The 22,650-nt window shown below is 39.3% G+C and overlaps 2 protein-coding genes across 2 annotated transcripts in view; both read left to right on the top strand.

Annotated features, from left to right (window-relative positions):
• The window catches only part of LOC133132741 (chloride intracellular channel protein 2-like), a 48,254-nt gene extending 45,940 nt beyond the window's left edge, over nt 1–2,314 (top strand). Inside the window, exon 7 of the transcript XR_009709166.1 lies at nt 2,298–2,314. The gene's annotated coding sequence lies outside the window, so the exon portion shown is untranslated. The remainder of the gene's footprint in view (nt 1–2,297) is intronic.
• Nucleotides 2,315–2,853: 539 nt separating this feature from the next.
• LOC133133680 (cullin-4B-like) lies at nt 2,854–18,422 on the top strand. Its single transcript, XM_061249827.1, has 20 exons — nt 2,854–3,500; nt 4,093–4,208; nt 4,795–4,899; nt 6,502–6,570; nt 6,838–6,911; nt 7,287–7,449; nt 7,916–8,005; nt 8,103–8,185; nt 8,336–8,403; nt 8,958–9,076; nt 9,457–9,649; nt 10,799–10,903; nt 11,007–11,117; nt 11,318–11,403; nt 11,700–11,807; nt 11,897–12,010; nt 12,143–12,248; nt 13,098–13,270; nt 14,631–14,783; nt 15,313–18,422. The coding sequence occupies exons 1-20, from the start codon at nt 3,053–3,055 to the stop codon at nt 15,406–15,408; spliced, it is 2,580 nt and encodes an 859-aa protein (XP_061105811.1). The 5' UTR covers nt 2,854–3,052; the 3' UTR covers nt 15,409–18,422.
• The last annotated feature ends 4,228 nt before the right edge of the window (nt 18,423–22,650 follow it).

Here is a 22,650-nt window from a genome sequence, read left to right as displayed (position 1 = left end):
GGCTAATAAATACCTAATAAAGTGTTCACTGAGTGTATATATATATATACACACACACATATATATTCTAGATTTCCTCTTGTGACAGCAGTTTGATTCAATAAATTAATCATGAACTGAGCCTTTGAATTGTGGCAAACAGCACAGATTCAACATCAAAACCAGAAAACAGAACATTGTACAGTGGTAAACCAGTATAAACTGTAAAACTATTTTAAAAAATTAAATAAAATTAAACTAATTCGCTTTTTATAGCGCCACAAGGTGCATGTAAAGGTGAGGATCAGATAAAGGGTCATGGCCACGACCACAACAGTGAATTGAACTGTCATGGACAGTTTGGAACATCGAGATTAGTCCCAGCATACAGCAGCATAGTTTATACTTTACATTTATGGAAGAAGAAGAAGCATGAAGTAGAATCATTTTGATTCCAGACCAAACGGTTCAGGAGTTAAAATGGCTGTGACAGTAAATTGCTGTGTTACAGCGCCACCACAGGAGTCGTGGTGAAGGAACTAAACCTTACTGCCAAGTTTGGTCCCTGTACAATTTACAGTTTTTGCTGCCCATTCACTTTTAGCAAAGGAAAAAATTAAATAAAAAACAGAACAAAAACAAGGATCCCTAATTAATGTCATTTAAAATCAGATTGAAAAAAATGCAATCATAACATAGGTTTGTAGCAACAAATCATTATAGCTACAAAGTGGAAATATATTTTCTGAATTGCAGTGTTCCTCAACTGCAGTAAAAAACTAAATAATGATATTCATTGGTCCACATACATACTGTCAAATCTGAAAACATTGTCTGGAACATAGAACCATAGGAACAGTGTTTGATAAAGGATGATAATGAAATATTACATCCAAAGATAATGTAGTCAAATTGGTTCATGTTCCAAAGTAATTGGTGTCAATAGATTCCTAAAACATTCATGATCTAAAGATGGAATGGTATTACAGTAATCAGTTTCCATAAAATTCTGCATTAGCAGTGATGCTACTTATCATTCTGAGCAGTTGGATTAATTCATAGTTCATAGATGCATTGTAATGAAATGAAAAGACAGTTAATAGCTAATACTTTGATAAGTTGTGTCATTGTGAACAAGTGATTTGGTTCAGTAAACAAATTATTTTAGGTTTATGTTTATTGTATTCAGACAATTGAATTGTCTTTGGAGTTTTGAAAAATGACCTCAAGGTTCTGAAATCAGTGCCAAAGTGATTGTAAATATATTGTAAGGATATTATCAATGCTAATATTAATTAATCTGATCTCTATAATCTGTAAGACCTAAAATGAATTACAATATTGCACATCCAGTAGGTCCATTCAGATAAGACATCTGAGAAAAGTATCTGTATTATCTGAAGAATGTCTGTAAATTAAATACATCCACTTGGCATACAGGTCACATTGTAGGAAGAACCGATTGACTTCCGAGGCAGAGACAAGCACTGACAGTAGGGTTAGCTAGCATCAACACGGATAGTGATATTAACAGAATTAATATTGAAATATGCGCTTCAATCAAAACGTAACCGATTCGAAGGGATCCCACAAGACTGCATACTTTTACATTTTAGTCATTAAACAGAAGCTTTTCATCCAAATTGACTTACAAGTGGATAAGTTCCTCAACAAGTGAAAAGTTTCAAATTCATAGCAAAACAATAGAGCAGTTATAACCAAAAACAATAGTCATCAAAAGTTTTGCTTTTAAATATGGGGTACACAAAAGGGATATTGTGGGAGGGGAGAGTGGTAAATCAGGAGGGAGGACTAACGTACAGTCTGAAAAGGTGTGTTTTCAGTCTGTGTCAAAATATGGGGAGAGATTCTGTTCTGACACTGATAGGCAGGTCATTCCACGACTGAGGAACCAGAAGCGACCAGAGCTGGCAGACCGGGGTGGTCTTTCTGGGGTATAGGGAGCAATTAAAGTCTGAATGTACAGTGGGGCAAATTGCCTTAGCAGCCTGATCCCCAGAAAATGCATTATGCTTTAAGTTAGCACATCCTAGCAACTACTACTATGCCCCACACATAACCTAGCCTACTTAACTTACACTTACTGAGCACTTCATTAGGTAGAACTGTACACCAGCTTATTAATGGAAATATTTAATTAGGCAATAATGTGTCAGCTGTTTTTCAAACCAAATGTCAGAATGGGGAAATGTTATCTAATTGACTTTCACCATTGAATGATTGTTGGTGCCAGACAGGGTGGTTTGATCTCAGAAACTGCTGATCTCCTGCGATTTCCAACACAATAGTCTCTAGAGTTTGCAGAGAATGGTGCTAAAAACAAAAAACATACAGTGACGACCAATAAGTGTAAAAAATAAGTCTAGATAGATAGACAGATAGATAGATAGATAGATACTTTATTCATCCCGAGGGAAATTTTAGGCATCCAGTAGCTTATACATACACACAAATACACACATATCTCACACACATAAAGATCAAACCTTTTTAAAGCTGGAATAAAGTCAAATAATAATTAGAAAAATTTCGTGTCGATTATTATGCTTAAATAACTGTCTGTATGGTTTGTAGATATATTAGTCAACAACAAATACGTGCGAACTTTTTGCTTCAGAATTGGCGCGGCGCCATCTCCCGGCAAATGCAATTTCGAATTTGTGGTGCAGGAGAAAAGTACTTCCGGGAGGTCACAAGGAATTATGGACGAATTTAGTTAAAACCAACCACCCACTATTTATACAGTGTTTGCATTCACAGAATTACCTTTATCGCTGGTAGCTGAGTGTTGACACATTAAGTATAATGAAACTCTTCACAACGTAATGAACATGGTAGTTGTCAGTAGGAAGTAATATTCCGCCATCTTTTTTCTGCCAATAACAAGAAAGAGAGTGGAGCTGTAGTTTAATTTTATTGTCTGTTTCCAATTTATAAGAGACGTAGACGATTATATTTGTCAGGGACTTGGCTATATGAAACAAATAGGGGGCCATTAGCCTTGAGGCTCTTAGCATTAATAGACTAGCTAATTGATTTTGTAAACATTTTCATGTTTCCAACAGGTTTATCTTCCCCTAATCCCCGACCGCCAGCTCAGGAGGTTAGACCAGCAGCTTCTGATGGTAATAACGACAGCAGTAACAATTCAGCGTCCAAAAAGAGGAAAATAAGCAGCTCCGAGAAGGACGACTTTGGTTCAGTTTCTTCATTTCCCACGAAAATTTTTAGCAACATCTCTTCTTCCTCTGGCACTTCCTCTTCGCATCTCAGTCAGAAGAAGTTAAGGTTCGAGGACTCGGTAGATTTCATTGGACTGGATGTAAAAATGGCTGAGGAATCGTCCAGTGCGTCGTCTTCAAACAAGACTAAAAACGTTTTCTTGGCCGCTGGTGTCGGGCACCACGCTAATGGACTTACGAAAACTGTCGGTTCCACTACCTTTTCGAACAACAGCAAACCCGGTGCTGCAAGAAAACTAGTTATCAAGAACTTCAAAGGTAAGTTGGCCCACACTTTGTTATCCTAATTGTAATATTAATAACAGTTAACGAACTTACTGCTTACGAGTTATCTAATTAGCTAACACTGGCTTTTCTTGTTTCACTACTTGTCACATTGGCAGCCTGTTGAGAGATGGTTGAATAGCAAGCTAGCTAACGTGAGTTAAGTTAATGTATGCTAACGTTTTGTATCGATTACGGAGTAACGTTAGCTAACGTTAGGCTACAGCTACTCAGTTGTTGCCTAGCGAGCTAGTTAAACATTGTCCGTCCTGTTATTTCCAGTGTACAGCTTATTGGCTGAAAAGCGTCACGCTAGCTGTCCGGTTATGTTAACTTAACGTTCCCTGTCAAAAATGAACTGCCTCAGAACACATGTTGAACTTGTTTGAGAACTAAAATGCTTGTGAGTTCCCAATAACATTTCATTTTAGTGTACAATGAAGGTGGATGTGGTAACCAACGTTATAGTGTCGAATTTGATCTTCCCTGCGTGTATGGAAAATAAACAAGAAACCTAGTTGGTCCTTAGTAGCCTACTGATTTTTGAATAAGGCTACGCAAATACATTTGGCTCTCCAATTTCCAGAAAAGCCGAAGTTGCCAGAGAACTATACAGACGAAACATGGCAGAAATTGAAAGAGGCAGTGGAGGCCATTCAGAACAGCACCTCAATCAAGTATAATCTCGAAGAGCTCTATCAGGTAACAGGTCGCAGTGCATAACCTCCCTTATGTTTTGATCACTCGATCAGCCGTTCTCTCTCATCCCCTCATGCCAGTCAAGTTAGAACCCGTATTTTCCTGCTCCGGTATTACCCTTTACCTGTTTTGTTGTGTAACCTTCCCCCACATCCCACAACCGTGGGGAAGACCATTCAAATAAAATAACTCTGATCCCTTTCTAATGACGGGAAGAAAAACAGAAACCAGCTACTGGGATCAAAATGACCAGGGCATTGTGGCTGTATGTTTCTTTTATTCTCTATAAAGAACGGCAATGTTCCTACTGGAATTGTATGCCAATTGTATTCTATCCTCTACTCTCTACTTGTCCATGCTAACCAAACTTTTTTTCTCAACTTTTAGTATAGAAATTGTTACATTTGATCTTATTGAAGCCTCACATCTTGATGATCCAAAAGACCACGGTTGCACCATTGCTCCGTTATTGATTTTGTTTTCTACAACTTTACATAACATGTTATCCAATGTCTTATGTATCTTATTATAAATGTTACGATATTGCAAGTGTTCTTAATAATTCTGCCTCTTTTCTCCTGTACAATAGGCTGTTGAAAATCTCTGCTCACATAAGATATCTGCAAAGCTTTATAAGCAGCTGCGGGTGGTGTGTGAAGACCACATTAAGGCCCAAATTCATCAGTTCAGAGAATATCCTTCTGTGTTTGTGTGCTGGGACATTCCAAGTTCAGTACTTACTTTCTGAAGATATAAATAATTAACAAATGTAAAAAAATTTTGCACACTTCATTATGTTGTAGATTTAATTTTAAATGGATAAAATAGCCATTTTGCCTATCAATCTACATGCAGTAACCCATAATGACAAAGTGAAAACATGTTTTTATAATTTTTTGCACATAAAAAAAAATCTAAAACTGAAATCTGTCATTAGAGATTCTTGTCCATGCTGACATGATAGCATCACCATCCCCATACCTGTTCTTATCTGACAAAAGTGAACCCAGTGTGGTCTTCTGCTGCTGTAGCCCATCTGACTTCAAGGTTCAACGTGTTGTGTGTTCAAAGATTCTCTTCTGCATACTACTGTTGTAACGTTGGTTATTTCAGTTACTGTCACCTTCCTGTCAGCTTGAACCAGTCTGGCTAGTCATCCTTTGACCTCTCCAAAACTATGGACTGTTGCAACTTGTGGGTGAAAATCCGAGGAGATCAGCAGTTTCTGAGACACTCAAACACCCCGCCTGGCACCAACAATCATTCCATGGTCAAAGTCACTTGTATCACATTTCTTCTCCATTCTGATGTTTGGTCTGAACAACAGCTGAACCTCTTGACCTTGTTGCATGCTTTTATGCAATGAGTTGTTGCCAAGTGATTGGCTGATTAGATACTTGCATTAGCAAGCTTGTATACAGGTGTAGATAATAAAGTGGTCACTGAGTGTGTGTGGTTCCACTGTGGTCAGCGAAGAAAAGGAAGCTGAGGCTACAGTGGGCACAGGCACACCAAAACTGGACAGTTGGAAGATCTGAAAAAAAAAAACGGGTCTGACGAATCTTGATTTCTTCTGTGACATGCAGATGGTAGGGTCAGAATTTATCCATGGATCCGTCCAGCCTTGTGTCAATGGTTCAGGCCGAAGGCAGTGCTGCAGTGGTGTGGGTAATGTTTTTGTGGGACACATTGGGCCCCGTAATACAAACCAAGCATTGTTTAAATGCCACAGCCTACCAGCGTTGTTGGTGACCATGTGCCATCCCTTTATGGACACAGTCTATTCTTCTTATGGCTACCTCCAGCAGGTTAACAAAGCAGCCATGTCACAAAAAACACATCATCTTAAGCTGGTTCCAAGAGCATGACAATGAGTTTAATGTAGTCCCGTGGCCTCCACAGTAAGCAGATCTCAATCAATAGAGCACTTTTGGCATGTCGTTGAAGGGAGATTCATAGCTGACAAATTTGCAGCAAGTGCGTGATGCTATCAGGTGAACATGGACTAGAATCTCGAAAGAAGTTTCCAGGACCAGTCTAATCCATGCCACAAAGAATTCCGGCTGTTCTGGTGGCAAAGAGTGGTCCTACCCAGAGAATGAAGCCCCGAGACACACCATCATTTTCCCAGCAAACGTACAATAGGGAATCTGAAATTTGTTAGCATTTCCAATGGAAGGAACAGAAGCAGTGTAGATGGGGAATGATTGTACTGACAGGGTTCTGAAGCTGATCTGTTCACTAGATAGAATAGATGCAGTGCTTCTGTGTTTGTTTTCTTAACTCTGTCTTTACAGAGGCACTAGACAGTGTCCTCTTCTTAAAGAAGATAGACAAATGCTGGCAAGATCACTGCAGACAAATGGTAAGCTTAGTTACTGAATCTTGACATTCTGTACTCATATCACTACAAAATGGAAAAAATAAATTGGAAAGGCATTTGCTCAGATGGTTGTTTCTCTTTCTTTTTTTGATATTGTAGAAGTGAATATTACCTAAACTACTCATTGTACTTAAATTGTTTGCAATCATTTGGCCAAATGTCTCTTATCTAGCCATCCCAGAGGTGTTTTATTTTGCTGGGTCTAAGTTGCTATTTCGCTGTTAATATTACCATTTGTTGTTTTTGCAGATCATGATAAGAAGTATCTTTTTATTTTTGGATCGAACGTATGTTTTACAAAATTCAATGCTGCCATCTATCTGGTAAGTTATATCTGTTTGAATAAAATGCTGTATGGTGTATGTTATTAATATTTACATGCATTTACATGCATTTTGAGCATATTTATCTGTATTTGATAATTTGACAGAAATAAAATGTATTCTACCTTCCCTTCCTTGGAACTCAAAAGAGAGGGAGTTTAACATCCCTTATCCATTTGTAATAGTAGAGCTAACATCCAGTTTACATTTCATTTACATTATATTATGTTATCCAGAGCAGCCTACAAAGTAGGAACCCATGCAGCCAGAATATGTTGTGGACATGGAGTTTCGGAAGTGTTGTATGTGGCGGCTGTGTAGCTCTGTAGCGCTTGGCTTTCTGACCAGCACTAATGTTGCAGCACCTATCCTCAGGGACATGGGCCTGGAGCTGTTCAGGTTCTACATCATCAGCGACCAGAAGGTGCAGAACAAGACCATCGACGGGATCCTGCTCCTCATCGAGAGGGAGCGGAACGGCGAGGCCATCGACCGCAGCCTGCTGCGCAGTCTCCTGAGCATGCTCTCTGACCTGCAGGTGTGCCTCCCCAGACGACCTAGCCTCTGACTCAGTCAGGAACTCTCAAACACTCCCCCACAGCTTGACAGGTCTGGATCTGCTACACCAGACAGTATGCGTCGCAGCAGTGTCTTCTGAGCAGAAACACAGTGTTGATGTTGTTGTCAATTTACATTAATTGATTTTCATTTAGAGGATGCCCTCCTGTATTTATAATTGTATTTTATTTATGTATTGCTTGCAGGGCAATCCGATTACGTATGAAGCCTTACGCGTTCATTTGAGGTTGAAGGAAAAGCTTCACGTTGTACTTAAGTAAAGCAAACCTTCAGAGATTGGGAGATCAGTGGCTTCCTTTGGGAATGGAACCTACCAGAAAGAGTAAAAAATTAAGTTCTGATTTGTACCATCAGTGCAGGTCAAAGTGTTAATTTTAGCCTCGCTTGAGAATTCTCTGACTAATGAAAGATTCTCGCCCCGGTAGATTTATCAGGACTCGTTTGAACAGCGGTTTCTGGAAGAGACCAACCGGTTGTATGCAGCAGAGGGACAGAGGTTGATGCAAGAGAGAGAGGTGATTTATGGGCCTTCGGGGAAGAGGGAACTTTGTGGCTGCTTTATCCCTGCTCCTGCTGCCACAGTCCATGAATAATCCCCTCATTCCTCTGTAGGTTCCCGAGTATCTCCATCACGTAAACAAACGCTTGGAAGAAGAAGCTGATAGGGTGATCACATATTTAGACCAGAGCACACAGTGAGTTTCTTGATAAAAATGAGAACATATGCATTAGAAGTCTGTGCTGATTATTTGTCTGCAGAATCTTTTTTAAATGTTTGAACAGAGCAGATTAATTACTAGCTTTGTCACAATTGGTGTGGTTAACTGTCTCTTATTGTCTTGTAGGAAACCTCTCATTGCCACCGTGGAAAAGCAGTTGCTGGGTGAACATCTGACAGCAACTCTACAGAAAGGTATTTCCTTAAAATAAATGAGGTCATTGTATTGCAAAGTTGTTGATCAGGTTAGCATAGTATACATTTCCTTTCAAAAGTATTGGAACAGCAAGGCCAATTCCTTTGTTTTTGTAATATACTGGATACATTTGCGGTTGAGATAAAATGATGAACACGAGACAAGTTCAGAATTTCAGACTTCCTGGTATTTACACCTAGATGTGTTAAACTACCTTTGGTATCAGACCACCAATTTTTTTTAGGTGAGAAAAAGTATTGGAACAGAGTATTTACTAAATGAAAGTAAGTAACACTTAATATTTGATTAAAATACCAGGACATAAAAGCTGAAATTCTGATCTGTCTGATGTACATATTTTGACCTCAAACTGAAGTCTCTTCAGTGTTTAGCAAAAACAAAGGAATTGACCTTGCTGTTCCAATACATTTGGAGGGGCCTGTATTTGCCACTACCCTTGTAGGAATGTTTTAGGCTAAACTACAGTGACATGTAAAATGGTTGCCCCTTGACGTGTGGCATTTGCATGTCTTCCCTGTGTTGCTGCGTTCAGGTTTGAATCACCTCCTGGATGAGAACAGAATCCAGGACCTGTCTCTGTTGTATCAGCTCTTCAGCCGTGTGCGAGGGGGCGTGCAGGTTCTTCTGCAGCATTGGATTGAGTACATCAAGGTAGGCTTGGGATTCCTGTGCTTCAAAAGACTTTGGGAAAGCAATGCTGGTTCCTCATGAATTGAGTGTTCTGGCTTGAGGAGACCTGTTTCAAACCAAGGACAGGTAACAGACAGACTTGTATGGTTCTATTATTTGTAACAATGGGGAGAATGTTATGTGAAACCTCTCATCAACAGAAAATTAGGAGAGGCATTGTATGCGTGATTGGCATTTTTTTATTTTTATGAACACACAGTGGATACTACAAAGAACTTGTACTACTATCTGCATTTTTTTTGCCTGGGTGTTTTTTTGCCTGGGTGTTTTTTATATTTTTTAAAGTAAAGTTACTTTTATTGTCAGTAGAGACTGAGTTTTTTTTTTTTCATGTTTTACAGGCCTTTGGAAGCACAATAGTCATCAACCCAGAGAAGGATAAGACTATGGTGCAGGAGCTGTTGGACTTCAAGGATAAGGTGGATCATATCATTGACATTTGCTTCCTGAAGAATGAAAAGTTTGTCAATGCAATGAAGGAGGCCTTTGAGACCTTCATCAACAAAAGGCCAAACAAACCAGCTGAACTCATTGGCAAGTATTTCTCCCCAGTATTTTCTGTAACACTGCGATTGTCTCTAACTAATTGGTAGGGATGTCCTGATCCAGGTTTTTTGTATCTGGCCAAAAGTTTTATTTCAATGAAGTGATTGTCCTCAAGAACATGGAGAGCTATAGCTGCTACAACCTGGGACAAAGAACAAAAAAACCCACCTCCTTTTTTGGATCAAAAGTATTGTAATTCTGGATAACCTTGATAAGCTTTCCATTAATAAGAGAACCATACTGTTATGTTTATTTTTGAAGAAGATATGTGTCTTTAGGTAAGGTGGGGGGTCCAATATCGTTCAAGGGTCTCCTGTCTCCTGAATGGTTGGTCATTCTGGTTAACTAAACCACATTCTAGCTCTTTCTCATATAGGTTAACATGTATTAAAAAAAATCATTCAAATCTTAAAAGGTGATGTCAGAATGTGATCGATTTCTGAAGGAATGCCCCAATATGAAATATCCCTTTAACATAATCCATTGTATTATCATCTCTCTTATTTATTTATTTAAATATATTTTTGGACTTTTCACTTTCTTGTGGACACATTTCCCGTCTTTTAAAACCATCCTCCAATGATTTCTGCTTAGCTGCTCTCTTTTTAGTGAACTATGAAACTTTAGCATACGCCTTTGATGTTTCTTCAAATGCTTTATAAAATTAATTGTATTGTAGGAAGCTGCGGTACTTTTGCCCCTTGAAACACTGGTTACCTTAGTGCTGCTTTCGGATTCCACTTTGTAAAAGTTCCACACAGCAGACAGCATAGTAGATGGCAACTCATCTCATAAACAATAGTCTCATTCACGATGGCCGACGGATAGTGCTTGTTTACAGCAGTGATGGTGCATCCAGCAACTGGTGTAAACTGGCAGAAAATATGAAGGTGAAGCTTTGCTAGAATTGATATGCACATTGAGTACTGTAGTGTCAGAAAGGATTTAATTTAGGTCAGGCCGATGGGTTGCTTAAAATATGGTGGTATCAGGAGCCAATACCGATCCATGGATTGGATCGGGACATCCCTACTGATTGGGTCAAGGAGAGCAGCGAATTTTGGGCAGTTATTCCTGCCCCCTGGCAAACTGCATGTACAGCTAGTGGAGAACTCATCTAGGATGTTGTTTTTACAGCCAAATATGTGGATTCAAAGTTGAGAGCTGGCAATAAGGAGGCCACAGACGAGGAATTGGAGAAGATGCTGGACAAAATCATGATCATATTCCGGTTTATTTACGGTGAGGCGCTCCAGCTCCAGTCTTGTGGTAAAACCGTTGATTTCTCATTCTGGTCTCAGTTGTCAATTTACATAGGCTTTATTGTTGTAATCATGTTTTACAGGGAAAGATGTTTTTGAGGCCTTTTACAAGAAGGATCTGGCAAAAAGGCTGCTGGTGGGGAAAAGTGCGTCTGTGGATGCAGAGAAATCCATGCTGTCTAAACTGAAGCATGGTCAGTGTGAAATTTAACTGCCTTTTGCGATTTAAAATCAGTTGTGTTGGTCCAGTGTTTCATATACCTCCTGTGGAGTACATTTTTAGAAGCTAGAACAGCACAGTCGTAACCTGCATGTTCTCATTACAAATTGTCATCAGCTGAAAGTCTGTTCACGTCTTTTATATTGACACCCGTTACTTGTTTTATGCTGGCAGAATGTGGCGCAGCCTTCACCAGCAAACTGGAAGGTATGTTCAAGGACATGGAGCTGTCCAAGGACATAATGGTGCAGTTCAAACAGGTAACATAGTATGGAAACTAGAATTAGCTTGTTTATTATATGAACTCCCCACGTTTCTTTTGCACAGCTTTATAGAACATGTCGAGCAGATTCAAGTAAATGAAATGTCTCAGAAGAAAATGTATCTTTGCAGCAATTACTTCTGAGACTTTTTTTCAAACTGAAAATGAAAGGCTGACTTGTAGTGACAGCTGTCCATGTGCTATACTCTGGATTCTGTTGTTCACATGTTACATTTTATCACAGTCATTATTTTCAGGTGACTAAAGTAAGAAATGTCTCTCTCCCCTCTCCAGCATATGCAATGTCAGAACATCCCTGGCAACATTGAATTGACGGTGAACATTCTCACCATGGGTTACTGGCCAACCTATGTGCCTATGGAAGTGCATTTACCTCCAGAGGTCAGTGTTCGGTTGGTAGAACGCCACTTGGACTGCGGTGACCCCCGTCTGTTTCGTAAGGCATTGACGTTTCTATTTTGGTTTCCCAGATGGTGAAGCTACAAGAGATTTTCAAGAGCTTTTATCTTGGGAAGCACAGCGGGCGGAAACTGCAGTGGCAGTCAACATTGGGGCACTGTGTCTTGAAAGCTGAATTTAAGGAGGTATTCTTTTTGTTTTGTAAAGGAAACATAATAAACGAATATCTTATTGAAGATCTGTATCTTACTTTATTGTGGGAAATGAAGGCTGTAGTAGTCATGCATTAATTAGCTTTTGTCCTTTTACTTGTATAGGGGAGAAAAGAGCTTCAGGTGTCCCTGTTCCAGACATTGGTGCTTCTTATGTTTAACGAAGGAGAGGAATTCAGCTTGGAGGAAATTAAACAGGCAACAGGAATAGGTTGGTATATACATGTATATATGTGTATTCATGCATGTATGTTTTTTAACTACTTTTGCTTTACCTGAAAGACTGCTTTGTGACACTGCTCAAGTTTTTAATGTGCAAGAAAGACCCTTTAGACTTTTGTTAACCATAGAACATTTATATCCACTGAACAGACCATAATCTCTCAGTCACTGTGGACATTATGCTGACAGAAGATGTGGTTGACAGCTTGTTACATCATCCGAGCAAACATGTAAAAAATAATTGCTGTGCCCAGCACTTGGGTCAGGGGGAATGTTTTGGAGTAGACTGATGTAGGTTGAACATTGATGCCAGAATTGATCTGTAGACTGGTGTGGTACGCTGCTTCAAAAAGGTTAGGTTTACTGTTGCATATTTTCCCCATTAGCCCCTGAGATACAGCTATTCTGCTTCTTGGGTCAGCAAGGATATATAAAGGGGAAATGTGGTATCACCCATCACACCTGAAAAAAAAGGGCACGTTCTACTTTGACCTCTGCAGACATTTGCAGAACCTATGTGGCGCGCCTGGTGGTTCTGGATGCAAAAAAGATTTGCATTACAGTTGCAACATCAATATTTCCTTACATTTTACAGAAGTTGGCTAGTCGTCTGTAATTTCTTTACTCGCAGTGTAATTCTCCCCAAACTGTTCATTTTTTGCAAGCAAAATGAAACCATCATGGGAGATTGCTTGACTGAGCCTAACCTACAGCTAGAGTCTCTGTGTTTTTCCAGCTATTTACTTGTATGAATTCTGAAGCCATGTTGGGCCAGGACAGTACGTAACCTGTGTGTGTGTGTGTGTGTGTGTGTGCATTTGCATACATTTACATGCAGAAGACAGTGAGCTGCGGCGGACCTTGCAGTCCCTGGCTTGTGGAAAGGCCCGAGTCCTGTCCAAAGTCCCAAAGAGCAAAGATGTGGAGGATGGCGACAAATTCTCGTGCAACGATGACTTCAGACATAAGCTCTTCAGGATAAAGATCAACCAGATCCAGATGAAAGAAACGGTATGCTTCCCCTCTATCTCTCTCTCTTCCTCTCTCATATTGTTTGCTTTCCCTTGCTCTGTCACCCACTCAAAGACCCTGCTCCAAGCATCAGGCAGTTGTCCCAGTTGTCTTTTCACAGCTAAAATAAAATATCCAACAAATATCAATGCGCGGTACATACACTACCATGCAAAGCATTTCTAATTCATAGAAGTAGTCTGGTTATCACAGCCGACCTGTTGATGAATGAATATGTTACTATAAGCTACATATCGTGAGAATTAGGTTCTATCTGCGTTCTGAGTAGTTTTGAGACATTGAGCTTCAATGATTTAAAAATGAACCGGCTCCAAGCAGATAGGCCCTTTAAAATTTAGCATTTTTCATAGTTTTAAACAGTACTATTGTATAAAACTTCACACATGTATTTAGTGCCCTGTAAACATATTTATGCACAAACACCTGAACAAAGTGTTCATGGGCCGCAGCAGAATGGCTAGACAGTCCGAAAACAACATGGAAAGAGGCACAAACACTGTTTTGCGGGACTGGCTGCAATAAGACATGACGGCGACAGTACTGTAAAACTCAGATACTCAGATACTCAGATTCTTTCAGCAATGGTGAGCTAGTGAACAGCAACAGGGACTATTTATTTTCTCCCGATATGATTGTGTTTCAATGAATACATTTGTTTCTAAGCTAAAAAGCTAAAAATTGCCATAGCTACAGTACTTTGGCAAGTTAGCTGTGGTATAAGCAGGATAATACCCTATGAACGAGTAAGTTATGAGGAAATGGCTGCCCTTCAGGGTGGAGTGTGGCCCTCTGCAGTAGCACCACCCTGTCAGGCAGTAATTTCCTCAAAACTGACTCGGTCATAGGGTATTATCCCTTATATACACTCGCCGAGCACTTTATTAGGTATCTATTAGACTTAGTTTTTAGACTTTTACTGCTGTAGAAGTTAAGAGTTGTGATGCGTTGTATGTTCAGACATGCTCTTCTACATCCCACTGTTCTGTTTGAAGAACTGCTGCCCACTGGATTTTTTTAGTTTTGTGCACCAAACTAGAGACTAGTGTGAAGATCCCAGGTGATCAGCAGATTCTGAGATACTCAAAACACCCTGTCTGTCACCAACAATCATTCCACGGTCAAAGTCACTTAGATAAAAATTTTTCCCTATTCTGCTGGTTGATGTGAACATTACCTGAAGCTCCTGACCCATATCTACATGATTGTATGCATTGCACTGCTGCTGCACAATTGGCTGATTAGATAATCGCATGAATAAGTAGGTGTAATAAAATAAATAATAAAGTGCTCAGTGAGTGTATATGTGCCATTCTCCAACCTGATGGGGGTTTTTTTGCAGGTGGAGGAGCAGGCCAGCACCACGGAACGCGTCTTCCAGGACCGGCAGTACCAGATAGATGCAGCCATTGTGCGGATTATGAAGATGAGGAAGACGCTGAGCCACAACTTGCTGGTCTCTGAGGTGTATAACCAGCTGAAATTCCCAGTCAAGGTGAGCTTAAAGCATCTGTTGTGTGAATCATTGGTCCTGTTAGTCCATCTGACTGCTGACATAAATTACTGCGTTAATTGTTCATAAGTTGCTTAATTACTGGGTCGGTCATATTTATTACAGACTAATTTATCTATTATCTACACAGTACCATGAAAAAGTAGTCTAGTATTGCATATTTGACACACTAACCCTGTTTACATGGACCCGTTTACATTGCCGTGTATACAAAATGGTAATTAATTTTAGTTTACAGCAAATGCGAGTGAAACACTGTCGAGCCATGAATAGTCTACTTTTTCTCCATAAAAAGCTTTGCTTAACTGTATTTGTACTACCAATGTCAGGGGTGAAGTAATTGTCCCCCACACCCAATGAAATTGGAGGTGGTGACCGTACATCAATGGTGGGGGATAACATGTTTACTATTTGCTTGTCTCAAATTGCAGTCAAAACCTAAAACAGTGTGTCAAGGTCATAACTTGGCTTTCGTGGATGTTCATTTTCTTATTTTTCAAATGTATGGCAGCCTGCTGACCTAAAGAAGAGAATAGAGTCGCTCATTGACCGGGACTACATGGAGCGTGACAAGGAGAATCCCAATCAGTACAACTATGTGGCATAAACGGAGGGGGTAGGTTCATACTGACCACCAACTGCTCAAAGTACTTGGTGTCATCCAGGCTCAAATGGATGGTACGATTACCCTCTTAAACAGAGAGTCCAACAACTGAATGGATATGGAATATGGACTGCCCCTAACAAATGAGACTGGGTCTGCTGACTGTTTTCCTGTGGACTGCATGCCCATTAAAGAGAATATTGTCCATTTTCAAAGTGCTTGTAAGAAGCAAAGGCCATCCTGAACAAGAGTAAGTCAAACCAGGCCTTTTAAGGGAAAAAAACAAACAAACAAAAAAAACAGTATTTATTTTGGAACATACAGGGCACTCCATAATGTTTGGGACAAAGACCCCTCATTTATTTTTTGCCTCTGTACCCCACACTTTGAGATTAATCACATGTGGTTAAAGTGCACATTGTCAGATTTTAATAAAGGGAATTTTTTATACATTTTGGTTTCACCATGTTGAAATAACAACATTCTTTATACACAGTCCTCCCATTTCAGGACACCATAATGTTTGGGACACATCAATGTTATGCAAGTGCAAGCAGACATGTTTGGTATTTTGTTGCATATCCTTTGCATGCCGTGACTTCCTGATATCTGTGACTTATCAACATCATCAAAGTCTGGATGTCTTATTTTCAGGTTGTCTTGCAAGCAATACTAAAACTCTTAGCAATTAAATGGCTCTCTGGGAATTGAGGGATGGGACTAGAATCAGCTGTAAATTATGCTGATACAATATGCAACACATTTGTTGGGTTTAAGTCATCAAGGGTCCAAGGTATTAAATGAGCCTCAAACCACCATGCTGCTGCCAGATATGCAGTAGATATGAAAACAATAGTTTCTCCTGACAAATTTTCCTGTTCAAATCAATGGAAAGATATTCAGGAGAAACAATTTCTTTCATATCTACTGCAGTCATGTCTACATGCTGAATCTAGTCCCACCCCCCAATTCCCAGAGAGATCCATTCAAATGCAAAGCGTTTTAGTATTGCTTGAAGGACAACCTGAAAATAACATCTCCAGACTCTTATGATGTTGATGGGTCACAGATATCAGGAAGTCATGGGATGCAAAGGATATGCAACCCAATAGTAAACTTGATCACTCATTTACTTTTTTTAATTACAAATCTTGGATTGTGGAGTACAGAGGCAGACAATAAATGATGGGTCTTTGTCCCAAACATTATGGAGCGCATTGTAGATCTTTGTGATTTGCTAGCTTACATCATTCTTGAATTTTTTGTTGTTGGTTTTTTAAGACATTTTTCTTTTTCTTTTTTAATCACTATCTCACACAGTAGATGTTTGACTCATTGGATGAATGTTATCAGAGGAATTTCATTTTTTAAAAAAGAAAGAAAAAAAGGTTTTGTACATGTCCCTCCACTACCTTTTTTTTGCAGTCTGAAAATGTAGGATGAACTTCTTTAATAGTCTATTCACCCCATGATTCACTTACACAGGAAAGATTATATGGTTCTTTTTTCAGGTTAAGACATTTTAATAATGTGCCAAAAAGACAGCACATCATTTGTTTGTAGAATTTATTAATGCTGCTGAACATTTTCACTTGTAAATTGTTATTCATTCAAATATTTGTTTTGACTAGTGCAACCTCTGCTATTGACATGTTTTTTGTATAGACTTTTTTTTATGGAAGGCTGAGATTGAAGACTGCAGGGCCATTTACCTGTCCATGTCTGAAAATGGGAATTGTACTAAAAGTTCTGGCTTCTCCTCTTTTGCCCAAGCATTAATAGGCTAGAGACACAAGATTTACATGCTGTTTGGTTCTGTTGTGATCACATAGTTCAAATAAGGAACTCTAAGCAACATTGTATGTTAGTGATGGGTTATGAACACTTCTGGGATTGATGGTGTGTAAAATTATGCTGACCTCTGTCTGAAATTCATATTTTTTGTTACTACAGATTAAACCCAGTTTCCATGTTTTCCCTGTTATCGTTTAATATGTTTATGTACTGTTTTTTTTTTTTTTTTTTCAAATTAAAATATGTTTTACTGTTTTCAAGGCAAATTCCAACAAAAATGCAACACAGCCTATGGGCCCTTAAAAGTTTTATGTTCAGAATATATGCAGAATTCTGAGAAATTACCTTTTTTGTATAATTAGTTGGCAGATGCTTTTTTGGTAGCTGGAAGGTGGTTTGGGGTCATTTTAAACTCACCCCTCACAAAATTCACCCAAACAATGCAGGATAATAATTTCTGAAAGTGTAATGTCCTGAAATTGCAGGTCTTATGTTTTCCCACTGATTTTAGTGGAAGAGGTGCCAAAAATGTGTACATGTATGCAACTCAACCAGATTATATGATTTGGGTCACTGGTTGGGGAAACAAAATGCTGAATGATAGTTGTCGAATAATACTGACAACCTGAAGTAGTTTTACAAGATCAGTGCCAATGCTACTTATCTGCCAGACTCCTGTCCGAGCCATTCATCTCTGTTCTTTTTTGTTTTCTCTTTTGTCCTGTGGATTTTAAGTTTGTACGTCGAGTACAGGTTGGTAAGGCATAATTACAATACAGCCTGTGTTCAAGGATCTCACTGTTGAGACATTCAGCTTGTTAGTCATTCCACAATGTTCCCTTTTAGATGACCCTGTCATCCCATGTACCCACATACACAGCAGATGAGCATACACTAACTGTTGCACAGCCTGTGATTCTTCAGCTATACTCATTATTTCCCTTTTTTCTGGCAGATTTCATTCTTTGTGTGCTATTTTTAGGCTCCATGTTTCCAAATTGGATTTATACATTTATAAAAAAAGATTCAAAGGAAATGGGCATGCTACACAGTCAATAAAAGTCTACAAGAGAAAAATATAACATCAGATAGTCTTTTTAATGCTTCACAACAAAGGTGATAAGGGTATGTTATATACTGTATATAGATATTCCCTAGGAGAGAGTGAGAGTCTGTATTCTAGTTTGTGTGTCATAAAATAAATATTTAAAAATCAAAACAAACCATCTGTAATCTTTTGTTGATGGGTCCCCAGTTCTCACAAGCCATACATTTCTTCTGAAGAGACCAACAGTAAACACGGAATAACATGCATGCGTGTTATAGGCTGTTTAGTGATGCTATTTTTAGGCTCCATGTTTCCAAATTGGATTTATACATTTATAAAAAAAGATTCAAAGGAAATGGGCATGCTACACAGTCAATAAAAGTCTACAAGAGAAAAATATAACATCAGATAGTCTTTTTAATGCTTCACAACAAAGGTGATAAGGGTATGTTATATACTGTATATAGATATTCCCTAGGAGAGAGTGAGAGTCTGTATTCTAGTTTGTGTGTCATAAAATAAATATTTAAAAATCAAAACAAACCATCTGTAATCTTTTGTTGATGGGTCCCCAGTTCTCACAAGCCATACATTTCTTCTGAAGAGACCAACAGTAAACACGGAATAACATGCATGCGTGTTATAGGCTGTTTAGTGATGCCACAATCCGATAATTCAATTCAATTTTATTTTATTTGTATTATATACAGCCCAGTAATATAATTTCAAATTTGGTAGACCCAGTCCTACTTTCTGAGGTGATTAATATAAGGGGTTAATTTTAATCCTAGGAGTACTGTTATTCCAAATATATTCCAAAATAAAGTCTTAAATGTATCAAATAAAAATCTTGGTATCTGCTCTTGGTATAGTTAAATAAATGGTTACATTATGGTAATATGTTCATCTTTACTATTATACTCTTCCTAAGATTGACATTGGTAGCTTATTCCACTTCTGGATATAATTTTCTCTTTAAATAAAACTTGAGGATAATTCCATTTATATGTCTTCTCTAACCTGTGAGGTATATTATCCACTGTAAGAAATTTCATTGATACATGTGTCCTTAAAATCTTCCAGCTGTTTTGTAACAAAATTAGAAATGGGCATAATCTCAGGTTTAGCCAAATTTATTTTAAATCCAGCGATGGAGCCATATTTTTCTAACAGATGTAAAAGAGCATTCAAAGATTGAAAAGGGTCAGATAAAAAAATAAAAAATAAATAAAAACATAGAATGTCATCAGAATGTACTGAAATACATTGTTTGATTTGCACTTTGTTGTACGTCGCTCTGGATAAGAGCGTCTGCTAAATGCCACGCAATGTAATGTAATGAAATTGTGTTGTTCCAATTTCGATCCCTTTGATACATTAATTAGCCGTATTGTACATGCAAGAGGTTCTATAACAATTGCGGCATCCTTGTCTGGTTTCTCTCAAATAATTTTAATTTGCCTTAACTAATGCCTTCGGATCTACAGTACTGTGCAAACGTTTTTGGCAGGTGTGAAAAAATGCTGTAAAATAAGAATGCTTAGAAATAGAAATGTTAATGGTTATTTTTTATCAATTAACAAAATGCATGAATAGAAGAAGTGAATGAACAGAAGAAAAATGTAAATCAAATCAATATTTGGTGTGACCACCCTTTGCCTTCAAAACAGCATCAATTCTTCTAGGTATACTTGCACACAGTTTGATGGAATTCGGCAGGTAGGTTGTTCCAAACATGTTGGATAACTAGCCACAGGATTTAGGCAGCCTCAAATGCTTCGGTCTCTTCATGTAATCCCAGACAGACCCGATGATGTTGAGATCAGGGCTCTGTGGGGGCCATGCCATCACTTCCAGGACTTCTTGTTCTTCTTTACGCTGAAGATAGTTCTTAATGACATTGGCTGTATGTGTGGGGTCGTTGTCCTGCTGCAGAATACATTTGGGGCCAATCACATGCCTCCCTGATGGTTTTGCATGATGGATAAGTATCTGCCTGTACTTCTCAGCATTGAGGAGACCATTCATTCTGACCAAATCCCCAACTCCATTTCCAGAAATACAGCCCCAAACTTGCAAGGAACCTCAACCATGCTTCACTGTTGCCTGCAGACATTCTTGTACCTCTCCAGTCCTTCGGTGAACAAACTGCCTTCTGCTCCAGCCAAAAATTTCAAATTTTGACTCATCAGTCCAGAGAACCTGCATAGCTTTCGTGCATAGTTGTGTCGCTTGTCCTTGTTTCTACGTCGGAGGTGTGGCTTTTTGGCAGCAATTCTTCCATGAAGACCACTTCTGACCAAACTTCTCTGCACAGTACCTGGGTCCCATTGGTTTCTGCCAATTCTGAGCTGATGGCACTGCTTGACATTTTCTGATTGTGAAGGGAAGTAAGCATGATGTGTCTTTCACCTGCTGCACTAAGTTTCCTTGGCCGACCACTGCGTTGATGGTCCTCAACGTTGCCCGTTTCTTTGTCTTTCTTCAACAGAGCTTGGACAGCACAACTCCTGTCTGCCTTGAAATTTCAGCCTGGGAGAGACCTTGCTGATGCAGTATAACTACCTTGTGTCTTGTTGCTGTGCTCAGTCTTGCCATGGTTTATTACTTCTGACATTAAACTGTCTTCAGCAACATCACCTTGGAAGCAGAGTTTGTCCGTTCCTCAACCAGTTTTAACCCTCCTACACAGCTGTTTCTGTTTCAATGATTGTGTTTCAACCTACATATTAAATTGATGATCATTAGCTCCTGTTTGGTATAATTGGTTAATCACACACCTGACTAAATGCCTACAAAATCCCTGACTTTCTGCAAGTGTACCTAGAAGAATTGATGCTGGTTTGAAGACAAAGGGTGGTCACACCAAATATTGATTTGATTTAGATTTTGTTCACTCACTTTGCATTTTGTTAATTGATAAAAATAAACTATTAACATTTCTATTTTTGAAAGCATTCTTTCCTTACGGCATTTTTTCACACCTGGCTAAAACTTTTGCACAGTACTCTATATGCCTAATTTTTACATTTTTAACCAGGGACAAGTGCGCTGAAAGACCCTAGAGGGAAGTACAATTTCAAGTGCTAACGCTACAACAAGGATAAGGACCTGGGCCTTGAAGATTAGTCTGACAATGGATTATATCTATACAACACAATATGAAAGAATGATATATGTTTGCATAAGAACAATAATTAACAGCTTACATAGCCAAACAAAAGCAATAATACCATTCTAGAGAACACAAGTCTAGAGATAATGACACTATTGTGAGAACTGAAAAATAACAGCTACCAATCAATTAGAGATTACAGGGAGGTAGGGAGGGGTGGGTAGTCAAAGTGTCTGCTGGTCTGACCTCTAAGGGGAGGTCATTCATCCACCATGGAGACAAAACAGACAGTAGTCGTGTCCAGGGCCGGGGGTGGAAATGTGGAGAGGGGGATTCACCAGGTGTCCTGCGATGGCAAAATGAAGAGGTCTGGCAGGCATGTAGGGTCTGATGATCTTTTGGTGGTAAGCTGGGGCTGAGTCCTTAACTGCTTATAAAGCTTGCGCCAATGTTTTGAATTTGATGCGAGCCATAACAGGCAGTGGAGGGAAGCGAGCAGGGGGGTGACGTGGGAGTGTTTGGGAAGGTTGAAGACCAAATGAGCTGCTGCATTCTGGATGAGTTGGATGGGTCTGATTGCAGATGCTGGAAGGCCAGCCAAGAGAGGGTTGCAGTAGTTCAGGCAGGACAGAACCTTTTAATACTGGACCAAAATTGAACTTTTCTAGAATAATCCCACTCCACCCTGTCAAATGCCTTTTCTGCATCAATTCCGACTATAACCTTCAATGAGGTCATTACAGTAATAAGGAATATTAATAACCTATATAAATGATCAGCGGAGGAGCGTCCTTGAATAAAACGGATTTTATCTGGATGATTGTATACATCATGGTTTCAACTTGGAGGGTAAGAATCCATTCATCCATCCATCCATCCATTATCTGAACCCACTTATCCTGATCAGGGTCGCAGGGGGGCTGGAGCCTATCCCAGCATACATTGGGCGAAAGGCAGGAATACACCCTGGGCAGGTCGCCAGTCCATCGCAGGGCTCACACACCATTCACTCACACACTCATACCTACGGGCAATTTAGACTCTCCAATCAGCCTAACCTGCATGTCTTTGGACTGTGGGAGGAAACCGGAGTACGCGGAGGAAACCCATGCAGACACGGGGAGAACATGCAAACTCTGCACAGAGAGGCCCCAGACGACGGGGATTCGAACCCAGGACCTCCTTGCTGTGTGGCGAGGGTAAGAATGTTTTGTCTATTTAATAAAGACACAGGACGGGACTACATATTTGGGGATCTTTATCTTTTTTTAAGCACAGTAATCCTGGC

This window comes from Conger conger, chromosome 7 (assembly GCF_963514075.1).
Source record: "Conger conger chromosome 7, fConCon1.1, whole genome shotgun sequence".
In the NCBI taxonomy this organism is placed as follows: Eukaryota; Metazoa; Chordata; class Actinopteri; order Anguilliformes; family Congridae; genus Conger; species Conger conger.
This window is presented reverse-complemented; position numbering and strand designations above follow the sequence as displayed.